Below are 22729 nucleotides of genomic sequence, written 5' to 3'. Positions count from 1 at the left end.
GACAGGAGCAGGAAGTACATGAGTCTAATACAAACTGCTCTTAAACACATGTACTTTAACCTTAACCCAGTTTTAAGGATGAAAACGTTCAGATTGCATGCAATACGAGGACAATTACATAGTAGGGGACATTAATCCCAATTCCTGCATGAAATCTTAATGGAGATGCTCAAGAGCCACCACCTCTTTCACCTGACCTACATAAAGTACGAGTGAAAGCGGAAGATTGATCTGTTATGCAATGATGGGAATAGGTCAGCTGTAGAGATGGAGAATAATGGTTTGTTTTCGTCAAGCTGTGGGATCACTTCGATCTGTGTTGACCAAAGGTGTATTTACGGAGAGGCAAGGAGTGGCAGCTGCCTCTCCTACCAAATGTTTTGCCACGCTGTGTGCAGTCAATCTATCAATACTACCTTCAAATTTTTATCATAAATGTTTCTTATATTTTCTTCATATTGTGTTTGGAAATAACTCCCGCTACCCCTTTCTTTTAAAACAAAATGGCCCCTTGCACATTTGTTTATGCAGACATCTTGGCTGCATAGTCGCAGCGGCAGGCAAAGGATTTTTAATGGAGAGTCGAGAATGGTGAAAACCGATCAACATTCAGTCCAAATAATTGCACATCTCACTTTGATGAGAAGGACATAATTAGATACATGTGCAAACTGGACTGGTTGAATATACAAAATCCCCAACAAGTGCCAATGGGAACACCTAGTACATGTACTCACATGCCCCGGTGCATGTACACACGAATACTATGATGAACATGGACCTAGCAGCACTAGCCATCAAACTTGTTTGCTACTCGGTGCTCAAAAAATGCCCCTGCAGAAAGTCGGGGATGGTGAGGTATTGATCACGGAACCCAACAGAACCTCCTCCCGCCCCAGGTAAAACTGTCTAGACCCGCCACTGGTGTTAACGCATACAAATGCAAAATAAAACCAGTTGTGCACACACATATCAGCATATCAAACACATTTTATTTCTTATTTTTGGTTCACAAACACCCCCCCATCCAAAAAAGAACCCAGGCATCAGTTGATTTATTCTAAATTGAATACACAAATATATTAGCTAAGGCTGATTTAAGAGAAATGAATTAATTGACCAGCTTCCAACAAAAACAAGGAATGAAACACAATTAAAGTCCAGATAAACAGCATTTACATTCATGTTTGCCACATCAGCAGAAGTAGGAATGTCTAAAACTAAACGCCACATGTTCTATCAGCTGAATGTGCAAGACAAAACTTGAACATCGCCTAAGAAATTTAAAGAGGTTGAAAAACACACTGGCCCATAGAATTTTATTAGTCAGAGAAATATCACTAGATATACTAAGGACATACTAAAATCTATGTTCAAGGTCAGGTCAGAGAAGATCAAAATTAGACCATGTCTGTGCATCAGACAGGATTCAGCATCACTTGACAAATCAATCCAATAGCCCCAAACCAAAACTATGTTGATTGTGTCAGTTTCTAAATTTGGATACCTTTGGGTTTGTATTTCCTGGATTTAAGCATTACAGTCTAATATAAAATAAGACGGCTGTATAAATGACAAACATTTCAGGATTTTTCCATCAGATTTGGATCAAAACATATCGCAAATTACTTTCAGTCAAAATGCTTTGGTTATTTCTGGATTTCTATTTAATGATTTTTTTTTTTAGGCATGATTCAGTTCATCTGTTTCACTAAATACAACGTGAAGCAAAAAAAATGGGAGTAAAAATGCAAAACGCAAGAACAGAAACCTGGCTTACTCACACACATTTACGTCGAAAAAGGCTCTCAATGGCATTCAATTTTCATTTCCCCCAGATTACATATAGTTACATTCGACTGAAAATAAACTGGCTTGGAGCTGACAGGTGGTTAGGCCATCTTATTCAATTACATTCAAATGAAAGAAAATAGTCAAGCAAAAATGATGATCTTAAAACGCAGAAATTTTCGTTTTGAATTAAAGCAGATCATGTTGGCTTGGTAGGCTTTGGGTAGACCCTCACAATATTATTACAAAAATATGGTTTTAATTTTAAATCTATCTATATAGAGCTAGAGTACTCATAAAATAGTTAGAAAACATAGCTCTCTTCTGTTTTCACAATGTTCCAAATGTTTAGGCACTGAACACAAAAAAAATGTGGAACAAACTACAAATTCTTTTTCACTCCAGGACATTTAAAGGACAACACCTGAATATATGTGAAAGTTGTCACCTAAGCCATAGAGAAGACAAGAACAAACATATGAGCAAACATCAGCAAGGTCACGCCCAGATTATGCAAATATTATAGTGTTGATAGGAAAATAGACACAGACACTCACACTGATACTTCTACATTCAGTAAAACCGAATGAAGTCAACAAAGGTTTGGTATGAGTGTGCCCTTCCGGAGGCAAATGCATCCTTAATATGATTAACAACGGGCTTTCAGGTTCCAAACATCAACAAAACAAATGTTACACGAACAATCACTTAAATATGCAATTGGATGGAGCAAAAGAAAATCTTTAAAAGTGTCACAAATGACTGACATTGATAATTAGCTTAATTAGCAAGCACTAGGCACTGGTAACTATTGTACATTGTACATGATCTAACGTACATTGCAACGAGCAATAAACAGCGAAAGGGTGACCTTTGGATCAAAATAGAAACTGTTCTGAAGGTCATTTAGAAGCTGTCCTTAAAACAGAAGTACTGGAACGTCAGCAGTTGCACATTTGTGATGAATAGGAATCGCATGGCTTAATTTTTAGCAGATTTGGTGATGGTGGCCACTCGCTAGACCAAACATTGGCTCTCAAAATGATTGGATTTACACTTAAATGTGCAACTTCTGATACCGTGACAACAGGTATACTTTTTCTGCTTTTTTTTATATATATATATTTTTTAAACTAGTAACTTTTAAGGCATCTCAAGGCATTATATGTATACGTATTGCATAGCGTACATTGCTGGCGTCGGGCCAAAACCTCATAAGTCACATTTTGGTGAATTTCATAGTCCTTTCAAACCCTAAACTAATTGTTTAGGAGTTATTTTGACAGATTGAGAAATCGAAAGTGTTGGAAATGGCTTGCTCTCTTTCACAATGCAAAGCTAATGGTTGAACAAACTTGCTATTTTTGGGATCTCCTGAAAAGTAACTCTTTTGGAGGTACAAGGTTTAGGCCCAACGCTAGCCATCTATACGGTATACATATACAGAAGACCCCCGCAACTTGTGAACGATGAAAATCCATGTATGATTGAGGCCCATTATAAATAGACTCACTCACTCACTCACTCACTCACTCACTCACTCACTCACTCACTCACTCACTCACTCACTCACTCACTCACTCACTCACTCACTCACTCACTCACTCACTCACTCACTCACTCACTCACTCACTCACTCACTCACTCACTCACTCACTCACTCACTCACTCACTCACTCACTCACTCACTCACTCACTCACTCACTCACTCACTCACTCACGGAACAATCACAATGCTTCAAGTAACAAAGACAGTGTATTGGGACTGACTGAAACGAGCAGTGTGTTTGTTATTAGGTAGTCGGGCAAGTACACAAAACATGAAGGGGTGGTTGAATTGATTTGATGGTCATATTAGAATATAAAAATCAAAGCTTTGCAACATTGTGCATTCTAGACGCCAACAGTATTTAATGTATGATCACCAAGGATAATTGCTTTGAAAGCGCCGCTATTTTTCTACTACCCAGGGGGGACACACAACCAATGGAATAGACATGCACGTTTCTGTAAACATCCACAGCCAGTATATTTTCATGTTTGTGTTTCTCCACCTTGCCGCCCTCAATAGGAACTCTGGATCATTATTTAATGGTGGAAGAAGCTCGGAAGTAGGAAAGGAACTTAAAGCAGAGGCTCACGACAAAGTACCAGATATTTCGAGCCATCTGGGATCGGGCAATGAAAATACGCCAGATGAATACCACTAGGATGGTGTTGAAAGTGTAGCGGATATTCCTCAGCCTAAAAAGAAAGATAAACATTTAGATTTTGTAGGCATGTCAAGAAAAAAATTGTAATCTCAATGCCGTTAGTAGAAGTTGTTAAGCAACTAAAATGAATTATTCCAGAACATGCAAAAAACACTTTAACCTGTTGAGTAGGTTTCAATAAAATGTAAATTTTTGATTTATTGGCAGAAATCCATGTTTAACGCAAAACACTCTTACTTGTTGAGGTGTTTGCGTGCGGCGGGCAGGCCTGAAAGCTCTTCATTGAGGACATATTTTTTTGTGCCCATGCAGTAATTTTCCATGTACTCTGCCCAGTTCAGCTGGCGCACGTCAAAATTGAACACCTATAGAAGCAAAATGGATTCATGTTGTCATATATGCTGGACATCATAAGTATTGTCACAGAGGAAAAAGCAACATTTACAAATCAGCTTAGCTTGTCAAGACTAAGGAAATCCACAGAGTTCTTTTAAATCCTTTTGATTTGATGATGCAGTGGTTTTGACATCAAATTATCTGCAAAACTAGCATTCTTTTACAATGCAATGTTAATTTAAATATGATCAATTTTTCAGCCCTACTTTGAGGGCACAAGGATGCATTCCAGCAATTAGGATTCTATCAAAATTCCTTTTCCTGAACAGATGATTGTCTACTGGAAAGCAGTCATAAATGATTTACTCAATTGCACCTGACCTACGACAACACATTAACTCAGTAGTAAACTACATATTTTGTTCAACGAGCGTGAAAATTGGTCAGGCATCCAACTACACTATCTGTCAATCAATGACTCTCACCTTTTTATCCTCAGGGTTCATGTTGGCCATCAACATGGCTATGTTGTCTGTGCTCCACACCCAGGAGTGACTCGTAAAATATTCCAGCACCATCATGGCTTTATGAAGGCGAGTGATTGTCTTCATCATTCTGAAATAGGTAAGAAAATGAGGCAGACGTAGATTGAAGATTAAAAAGGATTATGGCCAGAGAGCCGGGGGAGATTGTTGACATAATTCAGTGGGGGGGGGTCGCAGAAGCAAAGCAAGGCACAGTGAACAAAGACGGCAAGCTGTGTAATAAGATGTTTTGAGCGTGAATGGAAGCATGATAATAATAATAACAAAAAGGAAAATAAATAAATAATGACACTAATTTCCAGGATGTGAGAAGTGATTTTTTTTTTTTTTAATCAGAGATTATTTTGGTTTAGACAGTGGTATGTGTTTGTATGCTCTAAAAAGCCTCAATCAATATTTACCTTGAAATTGTCCCCGATCATCTTTGATATCTCATAAAATCCAATTGATTCAGAGGTTAAAAGCTTATCAAAGATATTTGATATGCGGGTCATTTTAATTAAGTATGAACACTAATATTAATCACAGTACTGGCAACATAACAGCAAAACCTCTTAGAAACAATGATCCAAGTCTTCTAATCACTTTGGAGCAAATTATGATCAAATGCTTCAAAATTTACAATAGGACAAAGCAAATGAGTCAAATGAGATGAGCAGTATGCATTTACAAGCAGCCAACACAGAGGGCAAAGGTTACCGCTAACAAGCTTAAACCTGCAACATTTTAACCAGAGTCATTTTGGGCAGCTGAACCCATTGTGATATTTTGTAATATAAAGGTATATTATCACTTAAAAAACGACTGTATTATGACATGAAATCATAACTATTAGTAAAACACACACTACATTTTGTAATAATTTGTTATGTTATAATCAATCTGTACGTCTTTTTGTAGTTTGGGCTTTAACCTAAGTTCGTCAAGCAGCTCTTTTCACCTTCTGTCTTTTTTACTGTTATATGCTTTGTCAGTTCTCAGGCATATTTATAAGCGTTTTACCTTTAACAGTGAATCGTTAAAAGGGCCACAGATTTTTTTTTTTTTTTGAATCGCCTTAACCCTTGAAGGCTGCGAACATGCACCATTTTCAATTTCCTCAATGTGCTCCATTCTTTACTGCTTCGCATTTGGGTCCGCCCAATGGGTCTTTGGGTGGACTCGCATCACAGACAGTCAAACCAGATTTGTGTGATTTAAGCTGATCAGACTGAGATCCATCCAGTCCAAATTGGATACTCATATTTCAATCTGTCTCGGCAAATTTGGTTTTATTCGCATTGTGACTGTGACAGACTACGAAAGAGCAATTGCGTTTCAATGTGGACGGGGTTGAAAATTGGATTTTTGGCTGGCAGTCTGAACGCTGCCATAATGTACCAAGGAATGTGCGGTTTGGTTGTTGTTTGGGCCAGACTATCAGGGAAATAAAAAAAGTGCACACACAACCTTACCGAGGGTTTTGCCCTTTTAGGCCAAGATAGAAGTCATAGAGAAGAGCTGGCAGCGTGTGGCTGACAATTATCCAGTACTGATTAGTAAAGGGGTTGGAGCGAAGATTGACATTGGGCCTTCTGAAGGCTTGCTCTAAAGGATTGGTCTTGAAGGTCATATTTATACAGTTCTCTGTAGGTGAAAGACATGACAAACAAGGAGAAAAATGGGAGGTAATTTACAGGTACAATCTGTAATCTGTCCTCCTGTGGTTATTGAAGGAAACACCTACTGCCTCATGCTATAAACATGATTATCTTGTTAATAGCATCATGCAGTGAATGTCTGCAGATCAGATGACCTGTGAACTAAAAACTGGTGAATTCAACACCCTCAAGTCCTTATTACAAATCCAGCTGCTAAGCAAGGCGGTTTCAAAAAGCAACACAACCTTGGTTGGGTTTCCAAAGGCACTCTCACATTTCGGCCAACTTTCATTCAGTCATTTAGGCTGGACTAAGATGAAGGTGTCAATTTGGAAACTCGACCAGGACTGAACAATTGCTAGCAGTAGAATGTAAAGCGTGCATAAACCAGTGATAACGCCCCAATTACAGAGGACCATCTGGGTTACACATTCTTTAACGTACAAGCATTGCATTAGACTTTAGCAGCACAGCTTTCAAAGGTTACACTGACAAAGAAGTGACAGGAATTAAGCAGCAGCAAAGTCTGTGTGTGCGCGGTGGGGGATTTTGTGCATTTTGGAAAACAAGAAGGGGGCCAGGAAGCCCAATACGGCGATAGTATGAGGTTACCTGGGTTCTCGTCCAATCAGCCTGAGGTACACATCATACAAGAAGGCTGGAGCCTTGTGGCTCACAGCAATCCAGTACTGATTGATTAGGTGATTGGATGTGAGATTAACATTCGGCCGACGGAAAGCCTGCTCGAGAGGGTTCCTCTTGAAAGTAGATATTACATGGTATTCTAAAAAAACAAAAGTCATCGACAAAGAACGTACATAAGATGCGCTGTATTCTTTTTAATGTTGTCTGGACTTGTGCCAAGCAATCTTAAAAAAAAAATGCAGATTAAAATTTTCCTTTTTAATGAAACAAATTTGCAAGATTTCTTCAATACTGAGCTACAAATGAGCATAATGTCAAAATTCTTAACTAGTTATATCATCGTGATCTAGTTAATCAGTCATTTTTATTGCAGGCGCTATCATTTGTGCTGATCTGTAGTACAGATGAGGACAGTAGTTTTAAAGATAACGTGCACGTAAGCTGTTTTAATGGCAAATAAACCATGCAATAGATCCCATCAGCAACCGCATGGACTTTTGAATATGAGTTTCCAAACACTTTCATGCTTTGAAACATCTTAAGATTAATTAAAGGAATTAATTGCTGACCTACATCAAGCCTCCCTTAACCTTTGCAAAAAAATGGTTTATCAAAATCACACAAACAAGTGGAGCAAAATTTCCGCAAAGCATTTGCAAGGCCAAGCATTTCAGTGCTCTATATTCTATTCCAGTTTAAATTGAAATATTCCTGGACAATAGCTGCAAATCTGGATTTAAATTTGAGTACAATTCTCAACATAGCAGCTGCTTGGTCAAATGTCATTGTTACTTCAAGGATGCCTAACGATTTTGTGATTTTAGCTTGTGTTCATCGGATTGTCTATTCTATGAAAACTAAAACAGTTGTGGATGCAATTTGGATGAATTTTGATTTTATGGTGGGGTTCACCTTATGTGAGGGTAGACTTGTTTTTAGTCTTTTCTTTTACACTATAACAGTTGGAATATTTTCAATGAAACAAACATATCTTTACTTTCAGTAATTGCTTTTACTGTCGGAGGTTTTATGGAATGATTTGATAATTTTTCACAGACTTAAACACTGTATGATTGCAAATGTTTAGTGCTTAGTTCATGCGTCTGGGTGGTGGCAAGATAATCTCAAGACACCATTACATGCCAAGTATACCTGTAAAATGTAACAATGTTAGAGTGATATTTAAAGCAATGGTAATAAAGAGTTTTAGAGCCAGAATCCACAGGCAAATTAATGTTCCCAGGTAGGGTGTGGTAAGTGGATCAGATGTAGAGCAAAATTTGTAATTAGGTGCAAAAATGTTCTCATCTCCAACTAGAACTCACTTGTCTGGGGCTGTTTTAGACTGTGGGTTTAGATAATACAATAGAGACATACCAACTTCTCCCCAGCGAAATGGGTTGATGCCACCAGTTGTGCAGTTGTAAACCAGGATGGATTTGGGCCTACAATGAGACAGTAACTTGGATTAAAAGCAATGTGCAAACATTTTCTGTACACCTTTAGCCCCATGATCCGTTGCACGAAATGTGGGAGGAACTTCTGGTCTAGAAAAATCGGTTTTATTTCTTTGGGAACTGTTGATGCAACTCCACTTTCGATGACAGTTGCAGACATTAACAACAAGGATATGCCAGGTGTTGCAGTTTTTAAGAGAAAACATTCCAATCTGGCTTCCTATTCATCTTAGCGGGGTAGGAGGATGACAAATAACACAGCCAGCGGCAAATTACAGTCATGTCTAATTACATACACTTTGTCACTTCTGACGTGATGAGTCTGAAAAGCTCTGAAACGTAGCGATACCTACAAAGCAATAAAGTTGGGTATGTTTTGTTGAGTCTCAAACCTGTTCTTATGTTGCGATCCAGAATAGCAGGCTGCAGCCAGCGTAGCATTGATGACTACATCTACAGGCACCAAGTCAGCTACTGCATCATTAGATGCTCTCATTGTACGTAGTATCCCTTTACCAGCCTAAAAAGAGGTCAAACGTGATGAATACATCTCTGCATCACAAAAGACAAATGCAAGCTACTAAAGGCTCTCAAATATTATGTTAATCATTGAAGGATTTCATTAGAAAGGTAAATACCAATAAGAAGCATTATGAATAAAATTTGCCCACTTCCTGATTTTGTTTCCGATAATCAATCTTAATCTGAAACAAGCCAATTCAAAATGCCATTTTCAAAATGATGACTATTTGTTAGATTTTTTTTATTGTATGTATTTTTTTAAAGAAAATAAATCAAAAGCCAGCATGACGTGAAAAAATAATTGCCTTTTGTTAAATAATTTGTTAACTTTATGAAACACAGTTTTTATAAAACCGAGAACGATTTCACTGGCCACAGTGCACCCAAATCACTGAAATAGGACCTGTTATACAAAGTAAAATGTGTTATAAGAGCCAAAAAAATAAAATAAAATAAAAGCATCATACAATGTTTTTTCTTTGATGAATAAAATCATTATTTAGTTTGAGGATTTAAAACATTTAAGAGTAAGAAACAAAAAAGGCTGTGCAATACGGACCAAATTTTTACATATACATACGTACATATTTTCAATAATTTTGCTGGATAATATTCAGAAAAAATATATACATATACATATAAATAAAAGTATAGGTTTTTATTTATTAGAACGTACGCCATCAACATTAACAATGTCTCCAATACTCCCAGCGATGTAAACTGTCAGACTGAATTATGTTTTGAGGCTCCCCATAAAATAGTATGCATTTTATAATCAATGATTTGGGGGTTAATGAATTGCTAAAATCCCCCCAATCTTCCCAAATTTTCTCAACGGATGTGTGCTTAAACTATGTTTAAAATATGTTTAGTCAAGTGCAGTCCAGTAAAAGATGATGAGATACATATCTCAATACGCGGAAAAACTAAAAAGATTTGATTTATTCAAAACACTTTCCAATTCCAACTGGTTTTCCTTACAGCCCTAGTATTTATATATATATATTTCCATTTGAAGCACTTCATCCAAATTATGTTTGTTTCTGTGGTTTGATTTATGATAAATCCTTGAGCATATTTCTGGTCAGTACTCACTGCAATGAATATTCCACTTGGTCCATTGAAATTATCAATCCAACCCTGAAATAGCATATGGAAGTAACATATAATTATTATAGCTAGTGAATGACAGGTATATGCAAAACAATATTGATGATGTATACTGGCTTTGAATTTGAGGGGAAAACTACTTAATAGAAAGAAACTCACGGGAAAAGGTTCTTTCCAGCTGGCACCAACGATGGAAGGCCTGACAATTGCAACATTGAGGTCACCGGCCTCCTGCTGCACAAGATACTCAGCTAAGGCTTTTGTATAAGTGTAAGTGTTGGGTCGCTGACCAATCAGTTTGGGAGTCAGTGCGGACACCAATTCATCGTCCATCCAACTGGGGACAAAATTGTAACATTATAACAAATGATACATTTTCAAATGCATACATACACCCTTGACCAATTTGTCCCATAGCAAAAATCAAAAACCCCTGTGAGCGTTTTAATCATTTTACAATTTGAATTCAATCAAATCCTCATAAAACATGCATGTCATTGGCTAACTGACTAGCTGATCGCTACATTTGCTAAAAGTCAAAATGAACTTACTCCAGAGCATCGATGAGTTTGACGTACTCTACTGGGGGAGGATAGACCATTTCCTCAATGAGCTCTCGATCACAGTTGGCATAGGCTGTGGATACATGGATGAAGATTTCTAGATGCTTCATCTTATGGGCCAGAGCGAGCATCTTCTGAGTTGCCAGGACATTCAACTGCATTGCATCTCTAAGAGAAAAGTTTTAGAAAGAGTCAAAAGCTGTGCGGTGTGTTTACTATCTCGTGCCTAAAGACATGCAACATAAATCAAAGTTATAGACAACAATATATTAAGTTCTGTACAGTATATTCATGAATCTTTAGTGACAAAAAATTGGGTAGATATACAAAAACAAGTGTTTAAACAACCTGTTTCAACACCTAAGCAGACCTATGACAATACAAGTGTCATTTAAAACAAACCTGTTTTGTCACAAAAAAGCAACCCCCGCCCCCCCTAAATTCACCACTAATTAAAAGGCACGGTCCTGTTTTGTCCAGGAGAAAAAAAAGGGGGGACTTTTGTTCCTTGGTGAAGAGGTAAGGTGTCAAATATCCCTGTGTACTGCAAACAACACTGGCGCTTACCACCATGCCATGCTTAATGACAAGTTGAGCTTACACTAGCCGAACAATCGTAATACTTTTTATTGAATTTGTGTTTTTCAAAATACTCAAGACCTTGAATTGGCATCTGCAATAAAAAGCAAAAAACTCACTTCAGTGGCTCATTGAAGCGAATGGTGGCGGCACAGTGGAAGACAATGTTGATGGTTTCAGCCAGTAAACGTTGATTCTCCTTACTCAGATCCAGTTCTGGTTTTGTGAGGTCACTGCTGACCGCAATGATCTTCTCTGCAAAGCATGGCTGCTCATCTTGTAACCTTTCGAACAACTAAGAGCAAGACACATTTGAATTCAAATCAAAACAAAACCCGAAGTAAGCTTCAATTTAAGATATTTTGAATGAGTGCTATTAAAGAAGGTTCTTTATTGTTGTTTCATGACGAAGAGGAAAATAGGTGGCCAGGGTCACAATCTAACCCTTTCAAAGAAACCGCTACTCTCCTACACCATCAATGAATATTTCGTGCATAAAAGAAGAAAAAAAAAAAGATTGGATCTCTGCATCTCTTACCTTGCTGCTGATCATGTCAGCAATACGTGTCTGAGGGCCCTGGCCAGCTTTTGACCGAACCATCACATAGGCAGCATTAATTCCTGGGCATGACCTTAGCAGCTTCTCCAGCAATACCTGTCATAGTCATAGGGAAAGGCGTAGAAATATTGCTCTGATCACTACAAAACTTAATGAAAACAATGAAAGCAGTATACTGTTACATTTTCCTTGTTACGGCGTAATTATTATTATTGTTACTATTATTATCATTGTTGGTTTTTATTTCGCATTGTTTAACTCTGCTGTCTGCAGCCAGGTTGGCATTTTTGCAAAAGAGAATCTGCCTTGCCTTTTCTGGATAAATAAAGTATAAATATATGAATTTAAATCACACATAAATCAAATTAATATATCGCATCATATTTCTGTTAGTTTAACACTATAAAGTATCATGAGGAGAAAGTGAGATGTGATCCAACGATTAAGGAGCTTGGTCAATAAGAAAACGACATAACTGTTTTTGGTAACCTAAGTGGCTGCTCATATAAGCCCCCCTCACTGAGATGCAGGCAAATATTTTTATTTTTGCTTTACATTTATCAAAACAAATGTAAAACAAATGAAGTATCTTCATACACAGGGTAGAAAAAATCTTTGCGTGTTAAAAGATTTGAATCAAATGGCGTTTATGTGCAAAATAGTTCCAAATCATGCTGTCATCATTCATTTCAAAAAGAAGAAATGCATTTCATACACAAAAATAAATACCACACTGACAGAAATCTGCTTCCGCTTGTTCCACACATTGGTTGAGTCAGACCGAGTGACTCCCTGCCAAGTCAATTACTATTGTACCTTTCCCATGAAGCCAGTTGCTCCAGTGATCAGCACATTTTTCCCTGCATAGTATTCTGGTATGTTCATCATGTCTGCAAATGTGTTTGTTGATCTCCTCATCACCACTCCTCCTGTTCAAAAAGCACAACAAAAATCCCAATCAAATATTCCAGTTAAGAAAACATGTCTCAAGCCTTTGCCCAGAGTTTGTTCCTATGTGCCTTTTCACTTGGCACTGCCAGTATACCCAGAGGGCAGCCTCACTTGGGTTAATAAAGTTCATGTACACAACACAAAGCCTAATTAGCATTGCTGTTATGAAGGATAACTTTCAATGGGATGTGGTTATCCTTTGTCGGGCAGGGTCTTATCAGTAAAATGATGTTGGATTTTCAAAAAGAGACACTGTCCAGCTGATAACAGGCCATTTAGATACCTTCAGTCAATATTGACACAGCCAACGTTATCTCTTTTCTCCGCAAATCACTTCACATTCACTACTGAAAGGCTGACCACCGTGAATATTAATTCTTGATCAATTTGAATGTAAAAAAACCAACAATATACTGCATATGCTTTCTTGTTTATATTAATTTTATTGTCGGCCTTTCTAAGGCATGAAAAAAATCAATCATCAAACCATAGAGTGTAATCACGTTGAATAAAAACCTCGGTTGACAATTTATATTCAAACAGAATAAAAATGCAAAATGAACATCAACTCTGAGTTTCCTCAGTTTTAAATTGGCGTGTATTTTATTTCTTTATTTGAAATGGTTAACTGGCTAGTTGAAATGTATGTCAATATATTAAAGTAAACAAGAAATATGATTAGCTTCATATTTTTGTTAGGAATTCTAGTACATTTTTAGTTCTAACCTCATAATGCAATATTGAAGGACGCTCCAGTCCAGCATGACAGTTTACGTTATATTCACAGAAGGTACTCGGGGTATAATTTACCTCGTAGGTCATTATTCAAAATGGATTTGTGGAAATAGGTTGTTATTGCAAAAGGCAATCTATGCGGCTTTGAAAAAGGGGAAGGCCTGTTTTAATTTCCGTTTGCCAACACACGTTAGAGAGAGCTTAGACGAAAACATGCAAGGGAATAAACATTTAACAAAACAACATTGCAATCACTTGACTGCTTTCATTGCCGTAGAAATAAAACTTGACTTTTCATTCATTTGCGTAAGTATAGCAACTCATCTTTGGTTGTGCAGGCTCTTTGTCCCCCGTGGGTGTGATTAACATTTCGGTGACAACTAACAAGAAGTTGACATGGGGCAGGCAGTAAAAGTGGCCTTTGCAAGACTGGAGCCAAGACAATATTGAAATAAGATCTACAAGTAAACAGATTGGCAATGTTTCCAGTTCACCGTCAAATGCCTACAAATTGTAAAGTAAAGATTGTCGGAATTTTACCACGAGTGTTTCGGTATATTTAAAAAAAGAACATAAATTACAGGTTGCATTATTTGTGCAATCTGTGAAGAAATTCTGTAAAGATGTGTTCAACTGTGTGCAGATAAGAGAGACTCTCACGAGGGAAACTGTCAGTCGTGATCAAAATGTTGGCCGTCAAAGACCAAGCTAGTGTACGGGGCTAAAAACAAACCTGATGTGTCACAGAAAGTGGGGTAATCTTAGGTCTGAACTTGCGCGACCTTTAATGGGGTGTCTATTCTGGAGCTAATGTAGCTTACGCTTGGACAGTCAGGCAGCAAGCTGATCCTTGATGTCACATTCACACCCTCAATAATTCATCACTCAGATTATCGTCATCTATCCAGGCACAACAGCATAGATCAGAGACAGAGGAAAGTTTTGGTCTCGCATTGCTGCGCTTGGGTGAGAATGAGAAGGCTCAAGTTTCGATTGGGGTTTTCAAATAAGCTCAATTAAATTTGCAAAGGTGAAAACTAGAGAGAGAACAGTCAAAGAGTTGGCTCAGCAAAATCCACTATCCGCGTATAACACATATTCAGCATCTTTATACAGTTTTATTTAAGACTTTAAGAAAATATCACCTTTGTGTAGTGACCTTTTTGCATGTTCTTGTGTATTTTTTTTGACAGTATAAAATACAAATGACAAATGGCAACTTTTGAGATTTTACTGGGTTTTATATTTCTTTTATATCTTGTCTGTTCTATGTAAAGATTTAACCTGACGTGCATAAAAAAAGGTGTGCCACACTGTACAAACATCAATGATGGCTTATCAATTTAAGTGGATAAAACACAAAGCATTAAAACTTAAAAAGGAGGGGAGTGTTGATTTAATCATTTTTATTTATTAATATTGTACAGACGCAATCGGATTTTGCTGAACTTCAGGAGGCACAACACAGGTGTTGTGGCGGTGGTGGGTCACTGTTAATGCGGAACCTCGTATAGGTTATGCTTATGCTAAAATAAGGACAAATGAACCATGAATTCAAACAAAAGACTGTTGATCTACTTTGATTAGAGTTGTTAAAGTGTACCTCTGGAGCTCGCACATTTAGTTCTTAATGGGTAAAGGAAGCAATATTGGAAAATGTATATATCTAGCGTCCTCCTTTTTGTGTCTCTGTTATACTATTTAGTATTTATATGATTCCGCTTGGGGACATTATACATAAATACAACATTAGTTTTCAATGTTATGCGGATGACGAGCAATTATTTATGCCGTTATCGATGACAAATCTGTGGGATTGTTGTAATCATGAGGCTGAGATTAAACAATGGATGTCTCTCAATATCCTACGTCTTAACCCAGATAAAACCCGAGATGTTGATAATTAGTCTTGCTCATTATCACCACCTATTTAAGGAAACCACCGTAAATATGGATAAATGTACTATCACCCAAAGTGATACAGTAACCAATCTCAGGGTTATATGTGACCAAACGCTCTCCTTTCAAAAACCCACTAAGAACATAACTTATTGTGATTTAGGGTTCTATGTCCCCTCTCTGCATCCATTGCAGCCTGGTCATCCTGGAAGGGGGATCTTCTCAAGGTTTCTCATTTTTCCCCAGTAGTTTTTTTTTTTTAGTTTTTCCTTGCCCTCCTGGGAGTTTAAGATCAGGGGATGTTGAGAATAATTGTCAATCTTTGTACATGTGAAGCCCTTGAGACTTGTCTGTGATTTAGGGCTATAAAAATAAACTTGTCTTGTGTCTAGTCTTGTTTTTGCCAAAATAATCCCTCTGGTATATTTTACTGCACAGCCCCATGTTGGGGATGGACGGGAGGTCAAGTCGATAACCGGGCTATCCTTGTACCCTTCACTCACTTTTGAGTGATATGACAGATTGCTCGCCTGGTAATCTGTCTTTTCCTATTTATTTTTTTCAATTGCAAAGTGAGCCGAATAAACTGCCGAAGGGGGACAAAAATAAAAAGGCACATCAAGTGGGAGCACGTCAGTCCTCATTCCATCGGATTTGTAGAGCTTGATATACAACCGGTGTAACTCAAAATGCAGTTTTTATTAATCAACCATATAATTTTCTTTCTGAGCACTACAGACTTAACTTAAAAGTCATAAGGGGAATTACAACAACAATGCAAACAAATCAGCGGCTTTATGACTTCAACTTTTCATGTTTCATGAAACAATGATGTGGCTTGCACTTCTCATGCAGCAAACTTATCTGGACACTATATAAATAATATACAACTATAAATCCCAGTGACCAACTGAAATGAAGCAGAAGTGGTTCTCCCACCCTCCCCAATTACATTCTAATAGATTGTGAAGTTGATTGAAATTTAAGTAATTCATTGATGTCAAACCCAAGGCCAGATCTGGACAACCAGGCAAATCATTTATGTCGACTGCAAGTTTCTTGCTAAAATAAAGTGCAAATTCTCTTCACTTTTACTAACATTGAGATACTGAAGCATTTTTTCGTTATCAATGCCTTTATACTGGCTTCTGTTGTCTGTGTATATGTGATAATATGACGGGATCATCATCATGGATTAATTGTTCAGCCCTAGAAAAAGAAAATACTTTTTCGTGCAAGATTCGTACATTGCGTACACACGAAATGCAAAACAGACGGCATTTGGAACAAACCTCATATGTGCATGCATGTACGTATGCAAGCATGCATACGAGAGCTGGAGAAATCCAGACCCCAGTAGACAAAACCGAAGCCACTGAACTCGTGATTCCGATTCCTCCCTGAACATTTCCACCCTGACAAGCGTGCTTCTCACTAACGCTTCATCGTGAATTTTCTGCCTTTGCTTGAGCCGCTGCTGCTCGCAGAGAAAGTTCAACAGCTGGCTGGCCACCAAATAGGATTCTAATTACTGTTTAACACAAGAACCCGCCGGCGGCTGCTTGGAGATTGCATTTATGTTTCTGTGGTAGCCAAGAGAAGCGAACACGACAGTAAATGGAGGGGGGGGGAACAAAAAATCCTTTATGTACTAACCACGGTTTCTTACATTTCAAGCATCTCGAACCGCCTGACGCACAAGCTTCGAAAAGCACTGTTAAAAATATCGGCTCACGGTTGTTAAACAGCGATTGTACCTACCCAAATGAGGATGTGTCCGCCTTTCTGAATTTGTTAGCCTGTTGCACAGCGTTCTGATAACAGAGCGGTGAAGCACTCGGTAGGTATCGCTAAATTCTACAGTGGTCACTCACGAGGAAGCTGGTCGTGGGGCGGATAGTGTGACGTCATGACGTCGAAGGAACGGCGGGTTCCACAGTAAAGAGACGTCAGAAAAAGAAGTCTACCACTTACCCACGAGCTCATTCGAGTGATCACGGTGACTCGTTTTAATCCCGACTCCAACTGCATGTTCACGTATAAAAACAGCATTTGACATTTATCCACAATTGTTTTTTTTAAGATCCCAGTCATTGGACTGTACAGTACGGGACTGAGCGTGATCTCCATGAATTGCATTTGAAAACATTTTGTTGTCCGTTTTGCCCTGTCAAAACCAGGAAACAGCGATGTAAAAACAATAAAGAGGTAATAAAAGCAGTAATCGAACCCTAAAACCGATCATCATAATTCAAGGCTAAAAGTTTGAAGCAACTAGCTCAGTATGAATTTCTTATAACAGTGCCTTACTAATAAAACATGAGTGGGCCCCCTAGTGTTCAGTCGTTTCCTGTCAATTTCAGAGGAAAAAAAGAATCTTCTATTGAGTCTTTGCATCTTTTATTACAAATAATACATATAAAAATAGTGCAACGCCTTCCAATTTTGAAAAACTAAGTTGCAGCCGGTTGGTTGTTTGGTCAATCATCAGTCACTCCTTCACTGTTGCTTGCATTTTAGCAACTGCACTTCTGTCCTACGGCCCACAAACAGATCCACGTCTATAAAAGAAATATTTAGGGAGCATAGTTTAGGACTTACGTCATTAATTGTGTACTATTTTTTGCTGTTACCCTTGAGGTTGGCACAGCAAGTCATTGGCACATGGGCAGTAGTCGCGAGGACCCTCCTGGTCCCAGGCAAGCATGTCCATCAATAAATTGGGTTGGTTCAGACAGGCCTCCCCCTTTCCCGGTTTGGGATTGCACACAGGAAATAAAAACTCTGGATAGAATAGAGAAGCGGGTAGATGACAGAGAGTCGGCATTTTCAAACGCCTGGATTTCAAAATAGTTATGAAAAAAAAAAAGTAAAAAAAAAAAAAAAAAAGAAACAATGAGAAAAAAAGTAGCACATCTGGAATGCGTCTTGGAGTTTGAATTTGAAAGCTCCTGACCTTGAAAAAAATATGTGGCAGAAAGTATGTGGATAGAACGGGTTGCAACTTTCAATGTTAGTCTTGGAGGAAGTCTTGGAGAAACAAGGCTACCTCGTTGGAAGGCGCAACAGAGGTCCATTCTGCAGTCATTCTGACCCTGACAGATTGTTCCCTCTGTTCCCTCAGTGGCGTTGACTGTACACTGGCCCCAAACACACAACTGACTTGAGCAGCACTCCTCATTCTTTGTGCAGGGCTAAGAAGGGAAAGACATTCAGATTTGCACAACGGTAACGCAAATATTTTACAGAACCCAGCTCGATCCACATACTACTATTAGCCACAGTGAAATTTTACCGATGATGTTAAGAAAAGATGAGACACAGGGAGTATAGATCAAAATTCGACTCTCACAGGGCCATTGCGATGGACTACATTTCCACGAGGGCTGGTACATAATGGAAGTTAAATTGAAATTACAAGTCAATCTAGATATAACTAAGCTTTCGATTGTTGATTTGATCACGTGTAAATGTGTGCACTTTGAAAAGTGCTTTAGCTTCTCAGTTTGTGTCTGTTGAAACCTCAGTAATCACTACACCAGTCGCTATTTTTTCATTTGTCATTTAAAAATAGGCTTGGTTAATGAACAGAAAGAAAAAGAAGAGACTTCCCACCATATCAGTTGGTATGCATGGGAGGCACTTGGAGCTGTCAATCATATACTGGCAATATTTCAGTTCACCACAGTCCTCGTCCACCATGCACTCCTGTGGTGTGAGACACACAAAATCATTGATGGGTTTCCTACCCGCTTCTCGACGTTAAATACGTCGAGCTACCCGAAGACTGGTTTAGAAGATTGCTCTAGCGACGACGCGCCACTTGTGTCTGGAGCTTTAAATGCTCCACTGGAAACGAAGCTCAAGAAGTATACATAAGGAAGGGCAGTGGCCCATATGGGGATCGAACCCATGACCTTGGCGTTATTAGCACCACGCTCTAACCAACTGAGCTAACAGGCCACAGTGCAATCTGCGTCTGGTCAACAAATATCCCCAAAAGTTCTGCCTTGCTTTAAACATTCGAACATTTTAATGAGAGGAGAGACGAGGGATTTCCTTTGAGTCTGCTGAAGATAAAATCATATCCAATGTATGACACCTCAGTGATGGAAAATATCAACCCATTAAGAACAACATGTCCAAGTGAGGACTTTGGCAACATTACAGATCTGGAGCACTCATAAGGAAGGTTAGTGGCCCATATGGGGGTCGAACCCATGACCTTGGCGTTATTAGCACCACGCTCTAACCAACTGAGCTAACAGGCCACATTTTTGTCTGCGTCTGGTCAACAAATGTCCCCAAAAGTCCTCATTTTTAATGAGGTATGGTGAAGGATTTCCCTGGGGTCTGCTGAAAATAAAACAGACAACGTATGAGACCTCAATGATGGACAACATCAACCAACTAAGAACAGGATGTTCCAGCGAGGACTTTGTCAACATTTCTGATCTGGCAAAGCTCAAGCAGCACACATAAGCAAAGACAGTGGCGCACATGGGGGTCAGACCCATAAGCTTGGCATTATTAGCACCACGCTCTAAACAACTGAGCTAACACGTCCGAACAAAAACGAATTCTGGTCAACAAATAAATCAGATTTAAAGCTAGGACACTTACCGCCAGATAAAAGTAAAAGTAACTGATTACCTGGATTAGTTTTTTGTACATTTAGTTTCTTACAGTTTTGCACAATATCATTATCATTTACTTAGCTTGTGTCCAGTCAGAACCATTGCTAGAATTACACACATAAAATCACTGCAAATATATCTGTTGACCAGATCATGTTAAAATAATCATCCTCTGTACTCATTGAATTTCCCAGTTTTTTTGCAGCCTATGTCATGAGGAAGTAATAAAACACACTGGAAACTATAAGTAAGGGCCAGACAACCCTGTAATTACTTCAATATGGCAATTACTTCAATATGGTCCAGACAAATGCTACTGGAGTTACTCATATGTGCACAGTAGCTCTTATCAGTCTAGTCAAATCAATATTTCCCAAAAAGAACTTATTGATAACTCATTAGTGAGTAGAACAAACTATTAGAGCTCTGCTTAGTCAACCTGTCTTTCTCTCTTGCTCTCTCTCGCTCTCTCCCCTCGCACGCACGCACACACACACTACATAAAATATTCAGCACTGTGAGTTAAATTTCCCCTGAAGGGATTTAATGTGCATAATAAAAGACACTTGACCGCAACCATGCTCTCTGCCTGTTGACAAATGATGAAAACAAAAACCATCTGGTGTGTTTGTTAATGCAGGCACAGTTTGAAGCAGCCCAACCAAGAACCCCTCCCAGTCGATGACATTTGGATTTAAAAGGTCATACATCAACCACTGTTATTATACAATAACTTTCTGGTCTTTGCTCTTAAAGGGAAGTCAACCCCAACAATTTCTATGTAATAATATGTTCTGTGCAACTCAACTAATCAAAACACAGTGTTCTGATTTATGTTTCATTTGTGGAATATGAATTAAATGAGCTCAACCAATCACGGCTCATCAGTTTTCTGATGCTGAGTCGTGATTGGTTGTGAGAACTGTTTACCTGAGACAACTGTGATGTCAATTTCAGTTGACAGTAAGTGGCCCCCTGACATGTATGGAAAAACCGATGAATTTTGCTTCTTAACTCATATTCCACAAACGCAATATGAATCAGAATATCATGTTTAGACTAGTGGGGGTACGTAAAACATATTGTCAAGAATTTTTGGGGTTGACTTCAACTTTAAGTCTGTGTCTTTGGGAAGCAAAACTGGGATTCCTTAACACTTAGTCAGAGACCATTGCTAAACTCAATTGCACTGTTATCTTTGTTATTTGTCTACATTTCCAAGACAGATGACAGATATGCTGAAGACTTACATGATCCACATTGTTCCAGTTGCCTGAGACATGGACATGTGATGATTCTGTCTCTCCTGTTGTCCTATTAATTTTCTTTGAAAAACAAAGAAAGAAGAAAAATATCTTTAAAATACTCTTAAGTAGTTCCGATACTTAAGGATTAAAGAAGTACCTTGTCAGTTTGAATGGCTATCGCTGCATCTTTCACAGTCTTCGTGTCGCTGTGGTGATAATGATGATGATTTTCCAGTGACTTGGCACTCTCCGTTGTTATCTGAGAATTAGAATAAGCTTGGAAATTGCATGCAACAAAAATGCCGGACAAAGTATAGAATTGCAAAAAAATACTGATAGCAAAAGATGGGCCTTAGTGACATTAATTACTTTAACAGTGTATTTAATACTGAAGTAGATTTGCATTGATGAATGCTATCATATTTTTTTGCCCCGCTGGTTATTTTAACTAATAGCAGATGAGAGTGCAGAAAAGCAACAACAACAAAAACTTAAGTTAGTCCTGGACTGCCTATGATTATCCTTCATTTGTTTCAAACACAATAATGGCCTGATTATATTATGCAAGACCTGGTCGACGGCATCTTCCAGTCGGTTTTGGGTATCTTCCATTAACTCCCCCACTTCACGGAACATGTCGTTCAAGCTGACAAAGCCTTGCTCCTGGACGTCCAGAATGATCATTGCCCGGCTCGGCACGACCCCGACAGACGCCCACAACAAACACAAACGGAAAGAAAGTGAGAATAATGCATGGCCGGACATTTCTGCCTCTGTTCCTTCTTGTGAGTCCACGGAGCGCTCAAAGACGAATGACGCAGAGAGCACCACTGCACACAGCTGGATCGGTTTTATTTGGAAAGTCTGAGCAGGATTACGAATTTGCTTTAATGACGAAGATCTTTTTTTTTTTTTTTTCCATGGAGGAGCTGCACACAGCTATGGAGACTATTATGTTATTTTCACCTAAATAGTGGGACTGAGTTTAAGTACAATGAACGGATGATCCGCAAATAAGTACATACTTTAGTTTATCTTTTCCACAGTTGCCCATACGTATTTCTTTTTTATATTTTCAGTGATTGGCTTAGTGAATAAAGTGGAGAGACCTCTCCATATTATCCAACAGATGGCGCTGTCCATTCCCTTATGCCTTGTAACGATCCATAAATATATACAGTATTCACATTTTAGATCAATAAAATGTTATGTGCATGTCCGTGGACAGTGGTTTGTGAAAAGCTTGTCATTAGAAAATAAAGACTTTTGTATGTAATAGAAAATGAACACAGCTAGAACA

The 22729-nt window shown here is 38.4% G+C and overlaps 2 protein-coding genes and 2 non-coding genes across 4 annotated transcripts; all 4 read right to left on the bottom strand.

Moving 5' to 3' along the window:
* Nucleotides 1–972: 972 nt before the first annotated feature.
* far1 (fatty acyl CoA reductase 1) lies at nucleotides 973–17470 on the bottom strand. The gene is made up of 13 exons (XM_088379254.1): nucleotides 17307–17470; nucleotides 12777–12889; nucleotides 11940–12056; nucleotides 11521–11696; nucleotides 10811–10990; nucleotides 10419–10596; nucleotides 10245–10289; nucleotides 9020–9147; nucleotides 8548–8615; nucleotides 7138–7309; nucleotides 4826–4955; nucleotides 4242–4369; nucleotides 973–4035 (listed from the first exon to the last, which is right to left on the bottom strand). Exons 2-13 carry the CDS (start codon nucleotides 12876–12878, stop codon nucleotides 3876–3878), a joined length of 1584 nt encoding a protein of 527 aa, XP_088235380.1. The 5' UTR covers nucleotides 12879–12889; nucleotides 17307–17470; the 3' UTR covers nucleotides 973–3875.
* Nucleotides 17471–17923: 453 nt separating this feature from the next.
* dkk3b (dickkopf WNT signaling pathway inhibitor 3b) lies at nucleotides 17924–22251 on the bottom strand. The gene is made up of 7 exons (XM_088379255.1): nucleotides 22000–22251; nucleotides 21587–21688; nucleotides 21433–21507; nucleotides 19161–19253; nucleotides 18595–18739; nucleotides 18179–18329; nucleotides 17924–18106 (listed from the first exon to the last, which is right to left on the bottom strand). The coding sequence occupies exons 1-7, from the start codon at nucleotides 22192–22194 to the stop codon at nucleotides 18082–18084; spliced, it is 786 nt and encodes a 261-aa protein (XP_088235381.1). The 5' UTR covers nucleotides 22195–22251; the 3' UTR covers nucleotides 17924–18081.
* Nucleotides 19435–19508, bottom strand: trnai-aau (transfer RNA isoleucine (anticodon AAU)). The gene has a single exon. It is a non-coding gene; the product is annotated as a tRNA-Ile (tRNA).
* trnai-aau (transfer RNA isoleucine (anticodon AAU)) lies at nucleotides 19743–19816 on the bottom strand. Its single transcript has one exon. It is a non-coding gene; the product is annotated as a tRNA-Ile (tRNA).
* Nucleotides 22252–22729: the final 478 nt, after the last annotated feature.

The sequence above is a fragment of the Syngnathus floridae genome, chromosome 6 (genome assembly GCF_059516105.1).
Source record: "Syngnathus floridae isolate MCC-2025c chromosome 6, RoL_Sflo_1.0, whole genome shotgun sequence".
NCBI lineage: Eukaryota > Metazoa > Chordata > Actinopteri > Syngnathiformes > Syngnathidae > Syngnathus > Syngnathus floridae.
This window is presented reverse-complemented; position numbering and strand designations above follow the sequence as displayed.